Below are 23,450 nucleotides of genomic sequence, written 5' to 3'. Positions count from 1 at the left end.
CCCATTTTTTATTTTTTTTTTGGTGTTTGGGATTGGACACAAAAAACATGACCTATAAAACGAGGAAACATATGGGCATGTGAAATGTAAACAAATGATGGAAATCATGACACTTTTTCTTTTTTTTCTTTTCTTTCTAGAGCGATGTATGGTCCAACAGAGTGGTTGCATGTGTAAGAGAGGGAGTTCTAATAACAGCCACAAATGAGGCATATAGTTTGGATAATGATCACCTCTTTCCAACTTACTCTATTATTACTCAATGATTTAGTTGATGCTTGAGGAGGTGAGGAAGAACTCTTTGTAATAAATCATTGATGGCTTGAGAGAGAAGCAGCAACGCAATGACAAGAGAACCTATTCATGTTACCACATCTTTCTCACATGCATGGAATCAGTCGTATCATATCCCTCACATGCATGGAATCAGTCGTATCATATTGATAAATACCCGTCACACGGGATGGGGGCTCAAGTCTAACATCACAAGTTTGGGTCTAAGTCTCTATTGAAAAACTAGATTGATAATAGGAGATTTGTCCTCCCTTATAAACTAGACTCCAAACTCACCATCTTCCGATATGAGATTCTCATTTCGGCATACGGCTCACTTACCGCCCCAAACCTTGCGAGTCAGGGTCACATAGTCTTGCTAAGTCCAATGGATCTATGGTTTTCCCAGTTAATTTTTTAAGAGCCTTTTTTTTTCTCTCTTTTTTTTATGTCATTTTTTCACTTTTCCAACCCACCCACAATGGATTTGACTCATTGTTAGCTAATCCAACTCAACAAGGGATGTGTTCTGCGGTAGGCCCGCCTATTCTCAATGAAAGCACCAATGATGAATACCCACCACAAGGGATGGGGCTCAAGTCTAGCATCACAAGTTTGGATCTAACTCTCTATTAAAAACTCAGGTTGACAATAGGAGGTTTGTCCTCCCTTATAAGCTAGACTCCAAACTCACCATCTTCCGATGTGAGATTCTCATCACATATCTATCACATGCATGGGAATCAGTTGTTATCAGCAAAATCATCTTATTATAATATCTGAGATTATAAACGATATTGAATGAATAAACTTATAATTATATTCCCAAAACTGAAAGACTGGGTCATCCAATGAACCAATGAATGTGAAAACTACACCATTTGTGAATCCAATTCCAGACTGTAAACCCATATTTATTTCCACTAACTTCCTGTCAAAGAATAAGCAAAATTTGCGAGCCAGTAACATCAGTGAGAGGAGAAGTACACTACATACCTTACCATATCTTAAGCATTGTTGGGTAGACAACTCCGGTGACAAGACTCCGCAATAACACTAATCAGAGAAGGAAGATGAGGACACAACTGAAACAAAAGGCTGATGGCAGATATTAATAATAATGGATGCTCAGAATCTTCTGTTGGAAACACTATCAAGTTCATTTAACAATCAGATGCTGATCAAGCTTCCAATTAGAGGAAGGCAATGTCAAATTTTACAACACCCAACAACAAATTCAGCAAACACATAAGAAAATTTTCTAAATAGAGTATCCTATCTTAGTGGTTGAAAATTGAAAACATATCTGCATACAAAGGAGATATTGCTTTACATATGGAAATCAGCCCTAAAATCTCGAACACTATGATCCGTTCGTTATTCTTCTGTGCCTAATGAATCTTCAACTGCAAATAACAACATAATGCTTCAGTGAGAATGACGACAATGACAAAGAGAAGCAATCTGATGAACCAAAAATAATGTATATTGTTGGTTGGATATAAAATGTAAGATTGTTTTTTCTTCATGATGTAACTAGATTGCTATTAAATTTGACTATTTAAAGCGCTCTTAGAAAGAAAAACAGTATCAGGAAATGTATAGTTTGCAGGCGTTCAACTACAACTGAAGGCTCTGCAATTTCATGGCTCAAGTGGAAAATGGAATACAGGCTATAACATGAATTTAAGCCCAATTAAGTTTATGAAAAATCTAAAGAAAACCTACCTGAGACATCATGGTGATCCGTTTGGTGGTTCTCCATGCACTTCAGGAGAATCTTAAAGGTCTCAATCTCGCATGGGATAGTCAGCCCGCCGCAGTGATCAAACCCAAACTCCTCTTCAGCCTTTTCCAGCAATACCTTGAATAAAGAGTGGCTAAGATATCTAGTGGGAATGATAAACCTCCGAAGCTCCGGCCCAACATAAACCGCCAAATATCCTTTGGGGACATCAGGCGGTGGTTCAGGGCTCTGGCAGCTCTCCTCATCCGAATCACAACATTTGACTTCTGCTATCCTCTTACTAATTGCGGGTGAAATGCCCCCATGAGTTTGACTAGAACATTGACCGTCTACCTTTGAGCCAAGCGCGTTCGATTGCCACTTCTGGAGTATTTCCTTTAGCCTAACAATATGCCAGATACCAGTCAACTTGTTGCTTCCATGGTCTTCCATTGTGAATGTTCACCACAGCAGTAAAAAGATCCACAGGATTGAGGTCAGAGTGTTTGTTCCAAGACTTTCACGTCTCATCAGATCTTCTTCCACTGATTTTATGTGATAAAGAAACCAATGAAATGGTATCATCAAACAAGAAACAATATCCCTATTTATCCGATCAATAAGTTCACGAACTGCAATCTGTCAATTACTGTGCAATGAAATCTTACAACAAGCCATTTCTATCAACAGAACTCAACTACATTTTGATCAGTTGTCACATAGAATCAAGATTTTCATCAACTAATTACAAAGCAGAGCCCAATTTTTCCAAAATTATCAAACAACTAAAGTATCCAAGAAAATAAAAATCTCTAACATCACGACCTTTTACAAAAAATGAGTCTCTTAATCTAAACAATATGTAGGGGAAAGGGAGAAATACGTTACCAAAATCACCAAAATAATTCTTCTGCTACTCCTAACAACCACTCATATTGAATATTCAAACCATGCAACAATTTTCTTCTCATTTGCATCAAATTAACATTTGAAAACGAGGATTAATGCTTTTAATCTTAATACATTTCTCATCTTCCGATTCAAATGAACACTGATCATCCAGATCTATCAGCCTCCATCTAATTTATACATAAATACAAAAAATTCATGGATCTAAAATGTAAAATCATACCACAAACACAGAACATCGGTATCTACATGGATCTAAATCAAAAAACACGTCGAAGACAACAAACGACAACATAGAATGTATGTATATTGTACGTACGCATATTTTATATACCTACCTGACAGAGGAGAAGACGGAAGAGCAGTCACTCGCGAACCGGATTAAGGAATGCCATGGGAGCTTCGGAGGGCGGAAATGCAGAGCAAGCAGCAGCAGAGAGATTTATGATATAGGAAACCTTTCTATCAATTCAAATCCCAAACCTGAATTTCGAGAACGTTTTTATAATATGGGGGAATGATTGTCTCGAAGGAATTTTGAAAATTAAAATTATGAATTTTCTTGGGTGCAGAGACGGAGTCGGAGAATCCGGTTTTTTCCTAAGAAGGGAAGGAATGATTACAATGGATTGGGAAGCCGAAACAAATTTGTGAACTCGGTGAATAATACGAACAGGTGAGAAGGAGAAGGAGAAGGAGAAGGGAAAGCGTATTTGTAACGCTGGATTAGCTCAACTTTAACACGTGCATGCATCCATGGCGGCGATTGGCGACAGTTTGGAGCTGATAATGGGTTCAGGTGAGCTTTTGATTTTGTTTCGGGACAAAGATCCACTTTCTGTTGGGCCCATTTGAGTTCTTTAAGTCCATATGTAGGCCACCCACTGACCCAAGTTTCCGTTTGAATTTGTACTCTTTTTTAGTGGTTTTTTTTTTTTTTTTTGCATATTTGAAATTGAATTGATTACTATTTTGTAGTTGAAACAAGGCTAAAAGGCACCATAACCCCCCCGACTATTTTAGGGTTTGGGGACAAGCCAACGGGATAAGGGGAGCTCCAATTCGCACCCAATATTATGTTAAATTATATTTTAAAATGTGTTATTGAGTATTTTAGTGTTCATAATCAGTAGCGTACCTGAGTCTACGGGGATCCCAGACGAACTCTACAAAACAAGTCCATGTTTTCTTGTTAATTTATTTTAAAAATTTATTTTAATTGCTTTTTTAGTTGAAATATGTTGGGAATTATTGATTTTTTAATTGGTTTTTTTTTTGTGTTTGAACTACAATAAAATTAATATTTTTAAAAAAAATTTGGGGCCTGGGGATTTGGGGGGCCGGGGCGATTGCCAGTGTTGTCCCACCTCAAGGCCACCATTGTTCATAATGTTATAATATAGTAAATTTTGAAAAAGAAAATCCTACACCGTAAACTTTGAACAATTTCTTAACTCCTAAATTCTAATATGTCATTTAAAAAAATCATAATTTAACATGATTTTTGAGAAAAAATAGTAACTAAGAATTGAAGTTCATCCCAACTACAAGCAAATAAGTGATCAAATCATTGGATCTAAATTTCGAACTCTTAAACTATTGGGTTGTTTGAAAGACACCCCTCACAAATAAATTTAAATGTTTCAATAATTTTTATTTTTTGTGTTTCCTAGATAGAAATTCAAGTAATTCAATAATTCTTAGTTAATTGAATAATTGGTATATGCTATGAACTTTTGTGTAAATAAATAATAATTGAATAATGTTTGAGACCCTAAAATATGACTATCATTTTCCACCAAATTAATGTGAGATTTTTTTTGCAATTGGGGTTTTGGAAGGGGGTAGGATTCGAACTCACACCCTAATGGGTGGGTGATCCCTTACATGTAATGTGATTGCCGTTCAACCAACAGCTCACTTGCATTAATGTGAGATGTTGGATATTCAGTTGATTCTACATGTTTATGATCAATGATTATTTCACACGTCATATAAATTTGGGGATAAGCTCATAATAATTTTATCAACTTTCCTAGGTATATATATATATATATTGGGGAAAATTAGTGATAAGTCCCTTTATTAAAAATTTTGTTCCAATAAGTTTTGTTCCATAAGGTCCATTAAGTTTAAAAAATATTTCATAAAGGACAAAAAGTTATAAATATTTATTTTATTAACAGCAATACCCTCATATTCTCTTCTTCCTCATTTGACACCCAAATTGAATCTTCCTTTTTCGACGACTATTCCGACCAACCAATGGGCAGGGATGGTGCGTCTAGGTATGGGTTACACTCCCGTGGTGGTTGCTGGAGGCGACAAAGTCTCCGATGGCTGGATCGGACACTTTTCTTCATGATTGGCCGCGATTTCAATGTCAAAATCCAATGGAATCAGCAATTGATGGCAGCGAATGATGGCTAGGGATTGGTCATGGTGTTCTGGCGCTTCGTTTTGGTGGGTCGGCGACCTTGATCGATGGGCGAACGACGGTGGTCCACCATTCCCACGAATCTGGTAATTTGTTATCTGTTTCGACCTGCACCTATTGATATGTTATATGTTTCTAATATATAATATATGTTTCTAGTAGATATCTTATTTTTATAGTGGAGAAGGAAAATTATGTGTATTAGATGTGAGAAGTTAGGAAACCACAATAGAAAGACATGTAATACTATCATCTTATTTTTTGTGTTTTTTTTTGGATTTTATGATTGTATTCATGAACATATTATGATAGATAATGAAATTCTAGATTGTTGAATATATATGTTATCTATACATTTTAGGTAGGTGAAACTAATTTGGTTTAATTTTGTTATGTTTTTTAGACAGATTTCATTTGAAAATTTATGACAGATAAAACATATAATATTTTGGAGAAACAGATAATATTTTGGAGAAACAGATAAAATTTCAACATATCCAAAATTGATAATATATAAACACATCCATCATAACCATAACCAGAATTAGAAGGAAAAAAATACAAAAAAGGAAGAAAGATGATACGCCTTATCATATGTAATTTCAACATATGCAAAACAGATATAATATTAACAGCTCCAAAACAGATAAAATATCAGATCTAGTGATGACAATCGAATGACGGTTTTTTCATTTTCGTTCTCTATTTCTCTCTTTAGATCAAGAGCTCTGCTTTGCAGATTTGTCTTTGTCCCAAGTGAAGGAAGAAGAAGAAACCTCAATTTTAGTTGCAAGAAAGAAGAAGAATAAACACCGATCTATGTTGCAAGCAAAGGAAAAGGAGAGAAGAAGCAGTGAATGAAGAAGAGAGGAGACACTAGGGCTGTTATTGGTATGGTAAATTATCCATTGGTATACCATTACCGACGTATTGGTTACCGAAAATAGCAGAAGATTGGTATACCGTTACCAATTGTTCGGTACGGTAAATTTACCGATGACTTCGGTAACGGTAACGGTAACGGTAAGTAAAGTTCAAAACCGGTAAATTTCCCGATTACCTACATATATAGTAAATATATATTAATATTATATTTAGTTTTAGTTTTAGTTTTAGTTTTAGTTTTAGTTTTAGTTTTAGTTTTATTTAATTATGACCATTAGATTGATCTAATTTAATCTAGACCATTGATTATTTTTAGGGATATCACTCGTAGCAATTTCATTAACTTTAAAGCAGTGTTTGTTACATAACAAAATTCTTTGTTGGTATTGATTATTGGCTTTTCTTCTCCGTTTCCATTATGGTCTTTTATCTTTTATTTATCTTGTTTCTTCTAGCTTTCCCGCTGTGGAGTTTAAAACACTTCGGATACTAAAAATATTATAAATTAATGAAATGAAAGATTTTTCGTTATAGATTGCTGGAATAATGTTATGTGAATTATCATTTCTTTTTTTCTCTGATTGATAGATCTTTTCTCTGATTCACATGTACCACAATAATCCTTCTCATTAATCTATCAATTTTATTATTGATATTGTAGGCAAGATAAAAGTGTTGTAGTCTCATACAATGACTATTAAGCACAATGCTATTTGATGCATTTTTTTTCTTCTCTTTTTTAAGTAGGTTTTAAGAATTGGTAAATTTACCAATTACCGACTTATCATTACCGATCAATCGGTATACCGACCATCGGTATACCAACTCTTCCGGTAACGGTAACGGTAACATTTTTTGAGTTACCGAAAGAATCGGTATGGTAACGGTATTCGGTGTTTGGTAACGGTAACCGTACCAATAACAGCCCTAGGAGACACCGATCAAGGAAGAAGAAAGTGGAAGGAAGAAGAAGAGTATTTGTTGTAGAAAAGAAAAAAGCGGAAGGAAGAAGAATAAGAAAGGAGAATTAATGTATATGTAGGGACATTTAAGTCACTTAATATCATTTGTCCTCTTTTCTAAACTTTTCCCCGGTTTGTCCTTATTGGAGTACAAATATTGTATTTTGTCCTTCTATCTAATTTCCCCTATTTTTTGTTCTAAAAACACTTTCATCTTCAATTAACTGTTTTCGCATTTTTTCAGATTCACAGATTTGGGGCGAGAAACGGTCCAAGGCAAAAGGCCAATCCATCTACGTCCAATTGGCAATTGCCACCCCTCATTGAAGGATGATACCACCTTCGTGTCGCTCAAAACAACTCATCTGCTTAGATAAATCAGAAAAAAAGAAGAGCCTCAAACGATAAGGAAGGAAGGATACTTGCCTTCGCTTGTCCTGCAAAAACTCTCAATTCTCAAATGGCTTCTCTTTCTCTCCCTAACAACTCTCTTCCAACTCTACTCCCTACGCAATCTCCGAAAAACCCACTTCCCAAAGCCCTTCCCATTGTGTCCGGATCCTCACAATCTCAGTTTCATGGCCTCAAATTCTCGCATTCCCCATCTCTGTCGAACCCAAATTCTTATTCTTCAGTGAAAACTGCTATTTTCGCTAAGGTATGTTGGCTTCACTTATTAATGAATATTTGTGCTTTTGTGGTGATGGGTTTGTAAAATTCATGTCATTGTGTATTTTCTGCAGGTGAACAAAGGCCAGGCTCCACCTTCATTTACATTGAAAGATCAGGATGGGAAGAGTGTGAGTCTCTCCAAATTCAAAGGCAAGCCTGTTGTTGTCTACTTCTACCCTGCTGATGAGACCCCAGGCTGTACCAAGCAGGTGATTTTCTATCTATTGAGTTGCCTCAAAATTTTTGTTTTGGAGTTGCATGGTCTAGCCAATGTAGGCAAGATAAGAGGAAAACTGTGTATAATCTGCTAGCCTCTGCAATATTCAGGTATAATTCCTTTTAATCATCCAAGTAAATCAGCACTCCAAGCAATATGTTGTTTAAAATGTGTTGTTCCTTTATTATAGTTCACTTTTCTAATAAAATTATGATTGGGATTGCGAATTTGAATGAATTTGACTAGTCATGAATGGTTTCCCACCTAACAAAGAGGTACTTTTTCAGGCTTGTGCTTTCAGAGATTCTTATGAGAAATTTAAGAAAGCAGGGGCAGAGGTTGTTGGAATTAGTGGTGATGATCCTTCATCACACAAGGTAATGTAACAATATTATGACTTGAAATGAATTATATGCTTAAGGATTTTATTTTTCCGTCTAAGGATTGATTTTACGTTTTGATTACTAAATGACCCAAAATGCTTGTAAACCAATTTAGTTGGCATTAGTATTTGACATTCCCTTAAAGTCAGTATCAATCTCATTTTGAGCCATAATTTATGTGAATGCCCCAAAAAATTCTTGATTCCAAAGACAATCTCAATCTCCATTCATTGCTGCCAAAAGGGTTCAATTCCTTGTATAGAAGAATGCATCTGATTGCCACTTATCCTCTGCGGTGGAACAATTTCTTCATGGGGTTGTTTTACTTTCAGTCCAAGCTCCATTTGCATCTACTTATGCCAAAGCCCTACATTACATACATGCACGTTCGTTTATTTTCATGATAGTTTGAGTGATGAATGATGGCCATCGGGGTATACAGCTTTTCGGTAAAGTGATTGGCCTTTTTTGTTCAGTTGAATCACTCTAAACAATCTGTTCACCAAGGTTGTATTTTTGCCGATCAGCATATGATAAATATAAATACCATATTTAGAACTCATTGATTCTGATGTCTTTTATCCATTGCCATTGGTGCTAGAAGTTAATGATTTTTTACTGGATGTATGTAGGCTTTTGCAAAGAAGTATAGACTTCCATTTACATTGCTGGCGGATGAGGGTAACAAGATTAGAAAAGATTGGGGAGTCCCATCTGATCTTTTTGGAACTTTACCTGGGAGACAGACTTATGTTCTTGACAGGAATGGTGTTGTTCAACTAATCTATAATAACCAGTTCCAACCTGAAAAGCATATCGATGAAACCTTGAAACTACTTCAAAGCCTCTGAACCGGTGGGGTAAGACTGCCTTGTATTCTTCTCCCATGACTATTGTGTTTGTTTTGTTGGTGTTAGACAGTGTTCCTATATTATTTGCAGCCCTACCTAAGATCCTGTGGCTTTTGCCGTGAAGCCTTGTAGCGATGTTAAAGCGAGATTTTTGCTATTGGAAATTTCAAATTCAATTGCTAATTTTTTTCTTTCACATATCATAGTTCCTGAACAACTGTCAGCATTGAATATATAGTATACGTTTTTGGTTGCGTCGGACAATTTGGTCCTCTTTTAGGGTAGTACATGCTTTATTTTGATTTACTAGATCTATCTCTTGCAGTAGATCTGAGATGCATAAGAAATTAACCTTTCTAATGCAAGAATTGAAGCAAACATTTCTTTTTCTTTTCCTACATTTCATGTTCTTCGTAGTCCTGACTACCATAAGCGCTAAAAGCTTCCGCTAGCCAGGTTTTCTTCCTCCAGGAGTTCCATCCCATTTCTTGACAAATCTCATCACTGTGGTTTATACTAAATGTAGAGATGCAATGCCTCTTGTAGAACCTGGTAGTCTTTTTCATGACTTCTATCTCTTTAGATACTTGTTCAAGCATTTTCTCTACACTGGGGAGTTTGAATTTGTCACCAACTAGTCTAGCCAGCCACATGCTTCTCAGCTCTGCTGTGTGTAGATTTGAAACACTCTCAATGTATCCCACAAATGCCATGTTTGGTATCAGCGGATGAATCGTTCCCCTGCCACGAAATAATCGTACTGTTAAAATACCGTCTCAACTCAGTAAGTTAACTTGTTGTGTGTCGGGGTCTTACCTGTATAAGGGCATGACACCAGAAGTGTATTCAAGCAAACTCTGGAAAGGTTCTGGCAAGATGGTTTTGAGCTTTTTCTTCCCATCGTAACCTGTTGCCAAAATCACAACATCAGCAGCTAATTTCGTGTTATCTTCGAATTCGAGCCCTTCCCTCCCGAACCACCATTTTGATGCTCTTTTGAACACAATCTTTCCCTTATTAGCCTCATCAAAGAAATTCTCTGGCATGATAGCCATCTGACAAGAAGCATAGTCTTCCAAAAATGGGTGTTCTGGTTTCAATCCATACTTTATCAGAGGAAGTTTCCATAGCAAGTAGGACTCGATGAATTTCGAAACTGCTTGCCTCTGTTAATTAGCCAAATGAAGCATAAGGTAACATAGTAATCCACTTTTTTTCTGAAAAAATTTAGTTAATTGAGTTTGGGATTGTATTGCTACCATTGGAGAAAGGAAAAGGCAGAGGAGGGTCCTGAGGAAGGTCTGGTTTGGTGTTTGATGGATGAACTGTGAAGACCTTGTTGAGAAGAACATAAAGAAAGGCAGACCCCAGACCCAGTAATGAGGGACAGTCCAATGTAATGTCCTTACCACCATTGTACATGGTTCTCCTTCTGGACCTTCAACACAATAATATTTATGTATACAACATCAATATTAAGTTACAAGTACTAATTAAACAAACAAACAAAAAATGCTAAGAATCTCAGTGTTTTTTTGTCTCTTGATGAGGTGATCATGGGCCCCACATGCATCAGATGATTTATATGAAATTATGTGCGCTTATATCAGTATTTGAGATAGCTAAGATGTTAAAAAAAAAAAAAGCTGGGATCTATGAGACTGCTCTTAGAAGTTAAATCAATGCTTGTTGAAGGTCCAACATTAGGCCCATCAATATCTCTGTTTTTCTTTTCTATGAAAAAGAATCAAAACCCAGCATGAAAAAGTATTAATTGAATAGTCTAATTAAGGAATGGGTGATCAATTTTCAACTTTGTAAAAAATATTCTAAATCTGGAACAGAAAGAGGAGTTGTCTGCTTGTCTGTTTGTGCATATTATTGAATTTCTAAATATAGACATGTCTCAATCTGCGAAAAGTCATATATAATATGCGTCATCATTATGAATCGTCAAAACTAGGATATGTGGAAGTCAAAAATCATGTGATTTGGAATCAATGGAAACGTGCGTAGGTAGTCAACATTTTCTATGAAATTTTCTTTTGAATTTCCTCCTTTAATTTCTCTATTTGACTTGTGTGAACATCAAACCATGTTGCATGGAAATTCGAAACAAACCATCTTTGTAGTGTGTGTATATATATATATATAAAAGGAATTCTCCAATGTACACATAAAATGAGCACCTATATTTTCACATTGATTTGAAATATGTGGGACTTAAAATAGTGGGTTTCATTTGTCTTTTCACTCATTCACACCCTAAAAAAAGTGGTGCATATTTTAAGTGCGAATAAGAGTATTTATGTGTTTATATATATATATTTCTAAGAAAATTCTCAGGTGAGGGATCCATTTGACACCATTTATTTGGTGTAAGTGCGGCACTCACACGTGAATGGTGTTAAATGGATAATGAAGATAGAAATTAAGCAGGAGGGTTCATATATATGAACGTGATTCTGCATAAGTTTAATATTTTGTTACCTGTCCGTGAATATATTAAAGTTAACTTCAATCATCAAAGTTATAATTAGGCGTTTCAATTAATTAATTAGATGTCTGGTGTGTGTATATAATTAAGACTGATTAATTAAATTAATTACCTTGGTTAGCTTGAGCAGACTCCATGGCAAGATCAATTGCAGATTTTTTGAATCCAACGACGACAACTTTCTTTCCTTTAAGTAGTTTAGAAGAAGCTTCAGGGTTGAGTTTGCAGTAATCAATGGAGTGCAAGACCTGGCCTTTAAATACTTCAGGCCCTTTGTTGTGTGGAAAAGCTGGAATTTTAGGTATATCGCCATATTTTCCAATGCAAACTGCCACAAATTCGAACGCATACCACTGCAGCAATAAAATCAACCAAATAAAGAGCATCAGCATTGTCCTTCATTAATGTTTAGCACATATAGAGTTACACACAAAACCTGGCTACAAAGATATCTATAATGTAACACCCGGTTCGAGTGAGCGGGGCCACAAGCCTCTACAGTGCAAGGTGGTGTTGGGCGAGCTATCGAATAATAAATGGGTTAAGTATATTGTCTCACATCGTCCAAGAGAATATAGGAAGTACAATATATAATAGGTCAAACTTCGTAACTAACTAGTAAAAAACGATTTTTCTACCCTCAAACTAGTACGAGTTAGTGTTGGACTTGGAAAGACAAAACTGTGCGGACTAGTATGAGATTGTCCAGAGCATCCAAAATGTTATTTGTGTGGAGGTGCAGGCTCTTACGTATAAAGCTAGAAAAAAAAGAACCTGCAAAAGTGGGAATAATGCATGATCTTTGGAAACTAATACAAGAAGCCAAATGAAAGATGTGGACTGTCACCAGTCCTGGTTTTCTTTCTCGTGTAATTGAGATGGATTGTCTCCCCTATTCGTCTTAATGAAAGTTTCTTCTTTCCGGAAAAAAAAAATACAAGAAGCCAAATGGGTTTTTAATTATCAAAAAAAAAATTAAAATTCGTATTTTACAACAAATTTGATAGGAAAAAGAAGCTTAGAGTGTTCTAAAAATAGTTAAATGTTTTTACTTGAAACATATTATATATTTTTTGAAGGAAGAAAAACAAAATCAAGGAAAGACCTGAATGGATTCGTTGTGTTGAACGGCCACCTCCCAAACAGGCTGACCAGGCAATAGACTCCCATACTCTCCGGGACCGGTCCCGGCCCGATCTCCGACGAACTTAAGTTCGACCACCTTTGAGTTGAAGTTGATATGTTTTGACAAATCGAAATGTTTGACATAAGAATCCAAGTAATCCAGAATCTCAAGATGAGAAGGGAAACTTGGATCATCTCTATTAGGCCATGGAAAATCAGTGAACTCGTAATCGGAGCGGGAGGACTGGAGTTTGGTTGAATTGTAAGAACAGCTTCCCCAAACACCTCCAATGGAGTCAGAGGCCTCAAAGAGGATAGGATTGTGGTGAGCAAGCTGCTTCAGAGCAGCTAAACCACTAACCCCACCTCCTATAATTGCAACTCTTGAGACCATAGGAGGAGAGTTGCTGTTATAATCTTGATGTGCAGTAGGCATAACTGGGTATTCTTAGTTAGAATTGGGTGGGCTTCAATGAAGGGGTTTAAGGTTTTTTTTTCCTCCTTTCGTTGTTGGAGTGATCGATGGGCGATGGCTATGCATGGTTTGTAGAAAAAATGTGTGTATTTATAGCGCAATTGTGGGTCATGCGTGAAGCACGTGAAGTTGACTTTTTGGACGGGGATAGATAAATGAAGGAACTAACGACCATTTTCAATTATTGTAATTATTGGTGTTCACAGTCGTTTTTTTTAAGGTTTTTGACACAAATTTAATCGATCAATCGATCATTTTTTTATTTGATCGGTTCTCACTAACGTATGTTTAACAATAACCGACCAATCAATTGATTTGACGGTCAATTCGGTTTGACGTGATATTTTTGGTCAACCCTAGTTGTAATAAAATTATTATTAATTATATGTAGTAGTGTTTGTGAAATTGTTTCATCATGGTTGGGAAATTTCATTCATGATTCTTTGGATCCTTGCGGAACAAGTTTCTCGATCTGTAACTTTCAAACGCCAACACACATATGTATGCATGTGTACATATCATTAGGACAATACATTTCTAGGAAACTCCAAAAGAAGACTTCCCACATACATTTAGTTCCAATTTGTAATAAACTAACATGCATAATCCGCATTAATAAACAATTTGTAAAACGCGGGATTAGTTATATACATATATATAGATGAATTCTCCTATAAGTACTCAAAGGAAGAACTTAAAATAAATACGCATATTTTTACCATTGATTTAAAACATGTGAGACCTAAAATAATGGGTTCTCACTAGTCATTTCACTTAAATCAATGATCAAAAAATTATAATTATTTTAAATCCTTATTTTAAATATTTATAGGAGAATTCTTCTCCTGTACACACCCATTAACCACTAACCACTTTATATGAGTAGGGGCCCGAAACACTGGGCCCCGTAGCTGTTGACTTTTTCTTACACACTGTAAATAAAGCGAATATCCGTTCGCACTTGAGAATACTCATATATATATATATATAATTATGAATATGTATAAATACACAAATTACGTGCGTTTATCAGTCTCTATCATGGCGGCAGTAGTAGTGGAGTCATTTTGTTGTTGATATTTGGACAATTACCTAAAATTATGAATATTCATCCCCTTAATTTCCAAAGTCTTCTTGCTTTAATTCTTACTTTAAGAGTGTGTTAACATATGTGTGTATATATGTATATATATAAAAATTATCATATGCCCACTAACTTTACGCATTCCAAACGATGACTATAATAAATCACAATAAAAGTGGGGACCACACATTTGTTGTGGGACCCGCTATAATGTATGATTGAAAAATAAGTGTGTAAAATTGATATATATAATTGGTGCATATGTGAGAATTCTTCAATATATATATGAAATATGTTTGTAACAGTGGTCCCTTTCAGATTATTCAAATTATGCAGACTTTTTCTTTCAAATTTTTTTTTTTTCCCTTTTCATATTTCTTTCTTTATGAATATCAACAGAAGAACAATGTGCATGAATCTATGTAAAACAGTGGTCAATTTAGGGGAATTTTTCATGGAATGCAAACGGAAATTTCCATGAACAAATCACAAATGTACGAACCAATACAAATTATTTTATCAAAATAAGTGTCTACACGTCTCTTGAAAGAAAATCAAAGTCCAATTAAGCACCACCAAATATGAATAAAATCTACTCATATATACATACATACATACATACATATATATATATATATATGTAGGTATGTTCTTGGAGATTTTCTTTGTTCCATGGTAATTAATTAATAAAGAGAGTCAGTATGTGTTGATTCAAATATTTCCATTCAACCTTCTGTCGTTCGTTTTCTTTGCGATCACATGCATTGATGTTTCTTTGGACTTTGAATAATAAAGAAGAACAACTCTATTTTTTCTTTTCTTTTTTAAAAATCCCACTTCCCTTTAACTTCCTAACATATTTAATTTACTACTTAATCTACATATCTAATTAGCTAATGGTACGTGTATTGTGTTTTCATTTTTTTTGGAGTCAGATGTTCTACTCGGTGTAGTGTCTCCGGTGTCCGTTCATACCAGTAGGTTTTATTTTTTTTTCATTTGTTGATAGCTAGGTCTTGTCTTGATGAGTTTCGTCTGTTCATTGGGTAGAGAAAATTACTGCTCGATGTGTTACTCTGTATCGATTTTTATTAATACAATCAAGTCTTTCGACCTTCCGCTAATTAGTTAATGGTTGAGTTTTGAACTTAATTTGTGTTTAATTAATTAAGATTCAAGTAAATTAAAGTTGACGTACGTGCATTTTCATGATTCAAACGAATTCGACACATGTTCTAACATTTTCTTGGCTAGATCTCCAGTCTAAAGACAAAACTACCTAGCTAGGCAACCCTTATTCAAATTAGGTAGAAATGCAATAATTAAACGTGGAAGAAAAATTAGGACCGTCCGGTGGCTTCCACTTACCAAAACACATTTCTAGATGTTAAGTACAATCGACCATATTTGTAATTTGTATGAAATATAAACTACCTACGACTTTTCAAACTTGTAGGTCTAGAGAGAACTAAAATATATTTATGACGGCTTACGTTACACCCTTATGTGAAAATTCCTCTCTATATATATATATATATACATCATTTATATTAATACAAGGTATGCCATAATATCAAAGTGGCCCAAAGGTCAAAGCCCTAACTTAAGCCAAGAGATATCTTGTATCTCTATAGATCTATTGCAAGTGCATGATCGGAATCAATGGATTCAAAATATCATGTGTGAAGTATGGTGGGTATGCTTTTCTTGTGAATACATTGTCTTTATGCATCTAATGATACTTTCGTTTTTCACTTTGATTTTGTTATAATCTAATTTTTCATTATATGGTTCTAAAAAAATTTTCTAAGGCACTGTCCCTGAATCTCCGTCAACCTTTAGGCCCCATTTATATGAATTCTTGACTCTGCCCTTGGTGTCACATAATATTACACTTTTATGAATTCGTTAAATTGTTGTATATGGAACAATTCTGTAACAATTTTAGGAGCATTTCACTCTTCTTACCAGAGTACACTCATCCTTTTCATTAATTCTCGGAAATACCATTGTAAGAAATTATTAATCTTAAAATAAATTCATATATGAAATTATTAGTCTTAAACTACCTCACCCTTTGCTAGCATAAACATAAGCACCGGTTATAATTATTTTTACAAATAATTTGTTATTTATATTTATTTGCTTCTGTAACAACTTAAATGCATGCATAATACCCCTACACATAATTTGCTATGATATTTAAAACAGTTTATATGCTATCAGTAAAAATACAATCAAACATTATCTACATTTTAGGTCCAATATCTGCTATAATTTTTTATCAGCATATATACTACCACAATATGCGAGCATATATGCTACTGTCAAAATTGTTTACCAAACAGACCTTTATTCTCTACCATTGAATGTGAATTGTAAACTCTGTAAAGGACCAGAGTTCTCTCATCTAAGCTAAATAGCTATAAATTAAAATCTTGACCCTTCTCTCTGATCTGGAAATTGGAATCCACATTATTGCATGCAAACACACACCTGTTGTGTTCCACACTTGTACTCTCTGTGATTTCGACCATTGACGTTGAAATTTATCACCTTGTTTTTTCAACAATGATCATTATTTCAAAATAATTATTTCAAAAGTATATGGATTTGAGTGATAATTATTTCAAAAAGTATCTCAAAATTGTGTGACATTCGTTCATTTTTGTTTTTTTTTTTTAAAGAAATGAATAATATTTGGACGAAAATTAAATTCTCAGTCAGAGTTACGTTACAGCTGGGTCTAAGTTGCACTTCCACGACCAATGAAACTTCTAACTACGACCCGCTAATCATTCATTTGTTTTATATATTCTAGAACTTATAAATTCACAAAATTTGGAAGAAATTTGTTTTTTTTTATTTTTCTACAAAGAAGTCAAAGAAATGTGATAAATAAGAATATGATAGGAGAATAAATTTTCTGGCCAATTAACACTCTAGAGGTTTTAGATGACACTCATGTGTATAATATCTTATAAATGTCTCGTGTTCGAGTCTCTTGTTAAAACTACCACATCGGGTAGTTCTGGAAAAATGATCCATATATAAGGAGGCCCACACACGTAAACACATAACAATCAGTTTTCCAAGTAAAGCAAGGCCTCCCTGGCCAAAACTCAGGGATCACAAATTCGTGAGGGCCCAGTGAATTCAGAGCGGATAAACTGTTGTGTTTGGGTAAGAGCCCAAATTATAAAATCTTCCCATCTCATTCCCCTGTATTTAAAAAAAACAGACAATTGACACTAAGAGCACTTTGGACAACTTAATTGTAAAAATGTCATGGACATTTTTAAAATTGTAAAAAAGTGCAATTTAAGAGTAATTTGGTCATCTGACTTAAGACATTTTTTGGTTTATACCTACAATACCCTTCTTCTTCTTCTTCTTCTTCTTCTTCTCCCTCCAACTATCCAACTCTAGTGTGTCACCTCTTTCTCTCCTTTTTCTCTACTAAAAGCTATCTCCTTCTTTCTCTCCGTCTTCTTCTTCTTCTTCTTCTGGTTCTCGATCTGAATTGTTCTTCGTTGCCTTCTTCTCCGTTTTTGGCCGAGCTTCTCCTCTCTTCATCGCCTTCTTCTTCGTTGCTCAATCTGGACTACGTCGAGTTGCTATTGTCTTCGTTTTTGACAGATCCGAATTATGATTCGTTGCTCAATCTTGGTTGTGCTTTGTTTTTGACAGATCTGGACTATGTTTCATTTTTGCAGAGATGCATCACTATAGTATCACCAACACCAAAAAATCATTAAAATGATACAATTGAACCAGTATGCATACTTCCCCTTCCTAATTACATTTCCTTTCTTGATTTTCTTTTCTTGGTTACATCTCTTGCTCGTTCTGGAAAAACATTTAAAGATGCAGAGATGTATCACTATAGTATCACCAACACCAAAAATCCACTAAAATGATACAATTGAACCAGTATGCATACTTCCTCTTCCTAATTACTTTTCCTTTCTTGGTTTGTACATCTCTTGCTCGTTCTGGAAAAACATTTACAGCTGCAGAGATGTATCACATAGTATCACCAACACAAAAAATTCACTAAAATGATACAATTGAACCAGAAAAGACATGTAATGCAATCAAATTTACATTCCAACATTTGTATCATCATTTTATGAGAAAACGATATAAATTGAACACTAAATATGATCTTCTGTTTAAAAGTATCACTATTGTATCACAGTTCGTGGAGAGAGAAAATCAAATTTGAGGTTATTTTAGTAAAAACTGGTAGCCAATGTACTTTTTAAAAATGATGTTTTAGTGGTTGTACTTTTTTATAGTTAAGTATAATATAGTGTATCGGACTCCAAAAATCAAAAAAAAAGAAAAAACCTCTAGTTTCCAACTTTCCATTGAAAAGTCAGCTTCAACGAGAAACTTTCTTCCAGCCTTTTCTATTTATTAAGTGTTAAATTTTGATTCTCTTAACTTTTATTTTATTTTATTGTAATTAAACTATTGAAATCCAGTCTTTTCTTATAACTTTCCAGTACAGAATTTATAGTTTTTGGAAGACAACGTTAGCCATGAAAGAAAAAATAAATTAAAGTGTATGAGAGGTTGACCGATGACAGGCACAGGTAGGTAAAATGACCCATGAAAGTGGGTCCATTAAAGAGGGTAATTGTCCATAAATTAAACCAAACCCAATCATTTTACTTTTGGGCCTTACTACCCATTCGGCCTATTGGGCCTTGCCTTAACACCTAACGACAAGAGACGTAAAGTGGTGGGCCTCGAAGAGCCCAATTCTAAAAACGGCTCTGATGTTTTAATGTGGGTTTCATCATTTCATGTCTGATTTTGTGTTCCTTCTCTCGAAATGTTGGCTAGAAGTAGCTGGCCCGGCCCTGGCTTTTGGGCCCGACCTGACTTTTGACTATATAATATTTATATATGTATTTTTTTTGAGGAAAATATATTATATATATGTCTATGTACTATGTATATGTATATGTATATACACATACATTGCAAATTTAATAATATATGTATACATATATATGTATATGTAATATATGTAATGTATATATATAGGAATTCTCTTATGTGGATCAAAAAGTGTGGACCAACTTTGTGAACCAAAATCTAATGGTTGTAATAAAGCACAACAGAAAGTGGGGGCCACACATTTATTATGAGACCCACCACATTTATGGTTGAAAAACAAGTTCACAAACTTGGTCCACATTTTTGATCCATATAGGAGAATTTTTGTATATATATACACAGGAATTCTCTTATGTGGACCAAAAAGTGTGGACCAAGTTTGTGGACCAAAATCCAATGGTTGTAATCAATCACAACATAAGTGGGGGCCACACATTTATTATGGGACCCACCACATCTATGATTGAAAAACAAGTCCACAAACTTGGTCCACACTTTTGATCCACATAGGAGAATTTCTATTACATCATTATTTTACACCCTTACCTTAAACCTCATGTGAGAATTCCTCTATATATATATATATATATATATATGTATACATATATATATATATATATATATAGAGGAATTCTCACATGAGGTTTAAGGTAAGGGTGTAAAATAATGGTGTATGTTTACATCATTGATTTGAAACATGTGGGACCCAAAATAGTGGACCCCATTTGTTATCTCATTCATCCACACTATTAAAAAGTAACCCTTATGTGAGAATTACTCTATATTATATATATATATATGTATACTATATATATATATATATAAATAATATATGTTGTCTAGTCGGTTTTGGGTTGAGAATGGGAGGTAGCCTGGTTGGTCAGGTTGTCTATCCAGGACTTTGAGGTCCAAGGTTCCATTCTCACTAGGGGTTGAGATTTGGGTAGTTTCCATCCACGTCTTAACATGTGTGTGACCTATGGGTTTTTCAAAAAAAAAAAGTCAGGCTTGGGTTGGGCCAAAATTAGCCGAGATGTCGGGCAAGGCCTTAAAAATGGAGTTGAGGCTGGGTATAATTTTGGGTTGGGCCTAAGCCCACTGGTCAAATGGTGACCCTAACTAGAAGCATAAAATCATTATCATTTTTGGGGTATATATACAAATATACATACATGCATACCAAATGTAGGAATAAATGTTATTTGTGACATGTACGTAATTAGAGGTAAGTTATGGCTATTGGACATCTGGCAGTTTCCACCACCACCACACGATTACATGAAATTCTACCCCAAGAACATCACATGAATGTGGGGACCAAATCATATCCAACTCCACTCAACATGGGGGAATCCAACACCACGCCGCCAAAAGAAACAAAGAAAACGTGACCAAATGGTGAGAATCAACATGAATTAGGCATATTCCCTTCCAAAGAAAGAATAAAAAGAATATCCAACTCCAACCTCCGTATACAATCTGAATACCATAAAAATAAAAAACTAATTGATGATATTAAAATGATGTGCACTAAGATATGCCACGTTTCTTAACACCCGACACAAAATGGCGAGTATCCCAAGGCGAACATTATAGAAGGGCGAGAAAGAGAGCTCTTCAGCATAATTGGAGAAGCCACCCTTGATACCCCGTCAATCATACATGCTTGGTCTAATGAAGATGACCTGCCTCGATAATAATGGCTCACAAGAGGGTCAGTTACAAGGGGGAGTAAACCGTGGAACCACTCACCCACATTCTCACCTAGAGTTAATAAGAGACCCACGATCTCCCAATAATCTTCACTTCCTATCTCATATTAAAGGGGACCCTCCACCACAGGTAAAAGATTCCAACTTCCATACTCTTGCATACTTAATAGCAACTTGAGAGGAGAGCTCCGAACACTAAATACTCTTTCTTTTTGACTATATACTTCCTTGAGCGTCGGAGAGGTCCCCTCGAACACACCCTCGAGCCTGCCACAACTCACGTGCTTCCTTGTGCATGACAACCTTCGGCATAACAAAATTCTTCTTGACTTCGGCTCTACCACTTGTGACGTCATTGGAACAAGAGATACTTTTGAATGCCATCACTAATAATACAAAAAACTGATAAAATTCTCAACCCAAACACTTTGAAGATATTGTATGTTATGGGTCAAGAGCTTGCACGAATTTATTATTCATATGTCGTCCTCATTGACACTTGAGCAAATGAATATCGTCTCCAAAGTGAAAGGAGTAGTTGAGCTTTTCTTATAAAACACTCAACTGGATTATGTCAGACTGATGTGGGATTTTAGTCACACACCCTCTACACACAAATCAAAAAATAAAATCATTTTCGTTAATATTTTATTTATTTTAACAAAGAGAGACGTACGCTAAAGCTTCAAAGTCTCAACCAATGGCACCCAGTCGGGTCCTTCCTAATCTGCCAAACATGCGTTTGTCATGAGCAACCAAATTAACATGTCTTTAGGCCCATAAACGACGTCGTGTAATACCTTTATGTACACCTATCCTTTCCAGGGTCCTTTTTGTCTTTTACTCCACGTTGTCTTGTAGTGATTAACTGATTACTGATTAGCGTCAGCAAAATGCTACTAAGACGAATTCCCAATCATGACCTTACACGTGTCATTACTATTTTAAGGTATAAAATTTTAGATCTACCTCATCAATTAGCATCTTACGTCTCGATTCTCGGCATCTCCAATCAGATCCCACCCCCAACTTGTCCGATCCAACGGCTCACATTCTCTCTGCCTCTCTTTCACCTCCTCCATAAATTAGTTCTCCAAGCATTGTATTGTCCACCCGTTAGCCACAAACACGAACACTCACTCTCTCACAAAATCGAAAAGTTCGAAATCTTCTGTGGAAGCTCCGATCGATCGTCACTATGAATATGTTGGAATCTCCTATTGACGCTCTAGCTTTCGGCTATGTGAACTATGGGATTCTCAATATAGTCAATAACCTCTGGACCTGGGTAGCCTTTGTAACGGCGGCAGTCAGTTTCTGGCGAATCCGAACAGCCGGAGCCGCATCTGTTTCCGTGAAATGTCTCCCACCGGTTTCTCAGAAGGTTCGCGAGGTACCTCAACCCGACAGACCGGTTGAGAATCCGCGACTTCAAACTCCAGCTCCGGCTGCGGCTTCGAGTGAGGCGGTCAGCGATTTCGAATTTAACGGAGTGACGAGAGGGAAATATACGGTGTATTACGAGGATGATGGAGAAAGTGACGGCGGGTTAACGGGGGTTAGAGAGTGGGAGTATAAGGAGAGTGGCGTGCTGTGCGGGGAGTGGCGGGAGAGTTGGGAGAGCGTGTTGAGGACGAGAAGCGGAGAAATGAGTTGGTACGGTTACCAGGACTTGACGGTGATTAACGGTAACGTCGTCAGGTTATGGGATGGTGGTGATTGGAAGGAAAAGTAGAGAGGCACAAGCAGTGGTGTTTGGTAGGGTGGGTTAAGTTTATCCGGGGCAAAATGCAATTTTTAATAATATAGGTTGGTTGTTTAATTAGGAATCAATGATGGAAGATGTATATATGTAATTTTTGTTGGGTGGAACCACCCTATGAAACCAGACAATGAACTTAATTGTTGTTTTAGCCTAAATAGTAGATTAATTATCATTCTTTGCTACTACTACATGAACCTTTTCTTCTCAGTTAGTTTCTATGACCTCTAATTAACTGATACAATGCGCATGTATGAACTGCTAGAAGGCCCAATGATCACGGCCTAATCACTAAATACCTAACAGTTTATTTCACAGTTTATAACTTATAAATATAGATGGTGGTCGCAAAAAGAAAAAAAAATCATTTGATGATTTCATAATACGTGATATCAACCTTCCAGGCATGCTATATATATATATATATATATCTTGAATTGTGTGCGTCTAACTCAATAATTGAGATAAATAAGATATCAGGTTGAGATCTTTATTATTTTCGATTTAATAATGTACAAAGCTTTTCTTAATCATTTTTTTTCCGGTTCACGTAAACTACTAAAAGTATC

General features: G+C 35.5%; 4 protein-coding genes across 4 annotated transcripts; 2 read left to right on the top strand and 2 right to left on the bottom strand.

Moving 5' to 3' along the window:
* Nucleotides 1-1,400: 1,400 nt before the first annotated feature.
* On the bottom strand, nt 1,401-3,685 carry LOC119993682. Its single transcript, XM_038840890.1, has 3 exons — nt 3,247-3,685; nt 2,002-2,544; nt 1,401-1,679 (listed from the first exon to the last, which is right to left on the bottom strand). Exons 2-3 carry the CDS (start codon nt 2,450-2,452, stop codon nt 1,651-1,653), a joined length of 480 nt encoding a protein of 159 aa, XP_038696818.1. The 5' UTR covers nt 2,453-2,544; nt 3,247-3,685; the 3' UTR covers nt 1,401-1,650.
* Nucleotides 3,686-7,406: 3,721 nt separating this feature from the next.
* LOC119992911 (peroxiredoxin Q, chloroplastic) lies at nt 7,407-9,567 on the top strand. The gene is made up of 4 exons (XM_038839744.1): nt 7,407-7,850; nt 7,936-8,073; nt 8,369-8,458; nt 9,097-9,567. Exons 1-4 carry the CDS (start codon nt 7,653-7,655, stop codon nt 9,313-9,315), a joined length of 645 nt encoding a protein of 214 aa, XP_038695672.1. The 5' UTR covers nt 7,407-7,652; the 3' UTR covers nt 9,316-9,567.
* Nucleotides 9,523-13,452, bottom strand: LOC119992909 (probable flavin-containing monooxygenase 1). Its single transcript, XM_038839743.1, has 5 exons — nt 12,918-13,452; nt 11,925-12,165; nt 10,575-10,753; nt 10,132-10,481; nt 9,523-10,056 (listed from the first exon to the last, which is right to left on the bottom strand). Exons 1-5 carry the CDS (start codon nt 13,371-13,373, stop codon nt 9,711-9,713), a joined length of 1,572 nt encoding a protein of 523 aa, XP_038695671.1. The 5' UTR covers nt 13,374-13,452; the 3' UTR covers nt 9,523-9,710.
* An 8,771-nt stretch (nt 13,453-22,223) lies between these two features.
* On the top strand, nt 22,224-23,066 carry LOC119993534. Its single transcript, XM_038840703.1, has one exon. It carries the CDS (start codon nt 22,318-22,320, stop codon nt 22,852-22,854), a length of 537 nt encoding a protein of 178 aa, XP_038696631.1. The 5' UTR covers nt 22,224-22,317; the 3' UTR covers nt 22,855-23,066.
* The last annotated feature ends 384 nt before the right edge of the window (nt 23,067-23,450 follow it).

Source organism: Tripterygium wilfordii, chromosome 23 (assembly GCF_013401445.1).
Source record: "Tripterygium wilfordii isolate XIE 37 chromosome 23, ASM1340144v1, whole genome shotgun sequence".
NCBI lineage: Eukaryota > Viridiplantae > Streptophyta > Magnoliopsida > Celastrales > Celastraceae > Tripterygium > Tripterygium wilfordii.
Note: the sequence above shows the minus strand (reverse complement) of the source record. Positions and strands in the feature narration are given on the sequence as shown.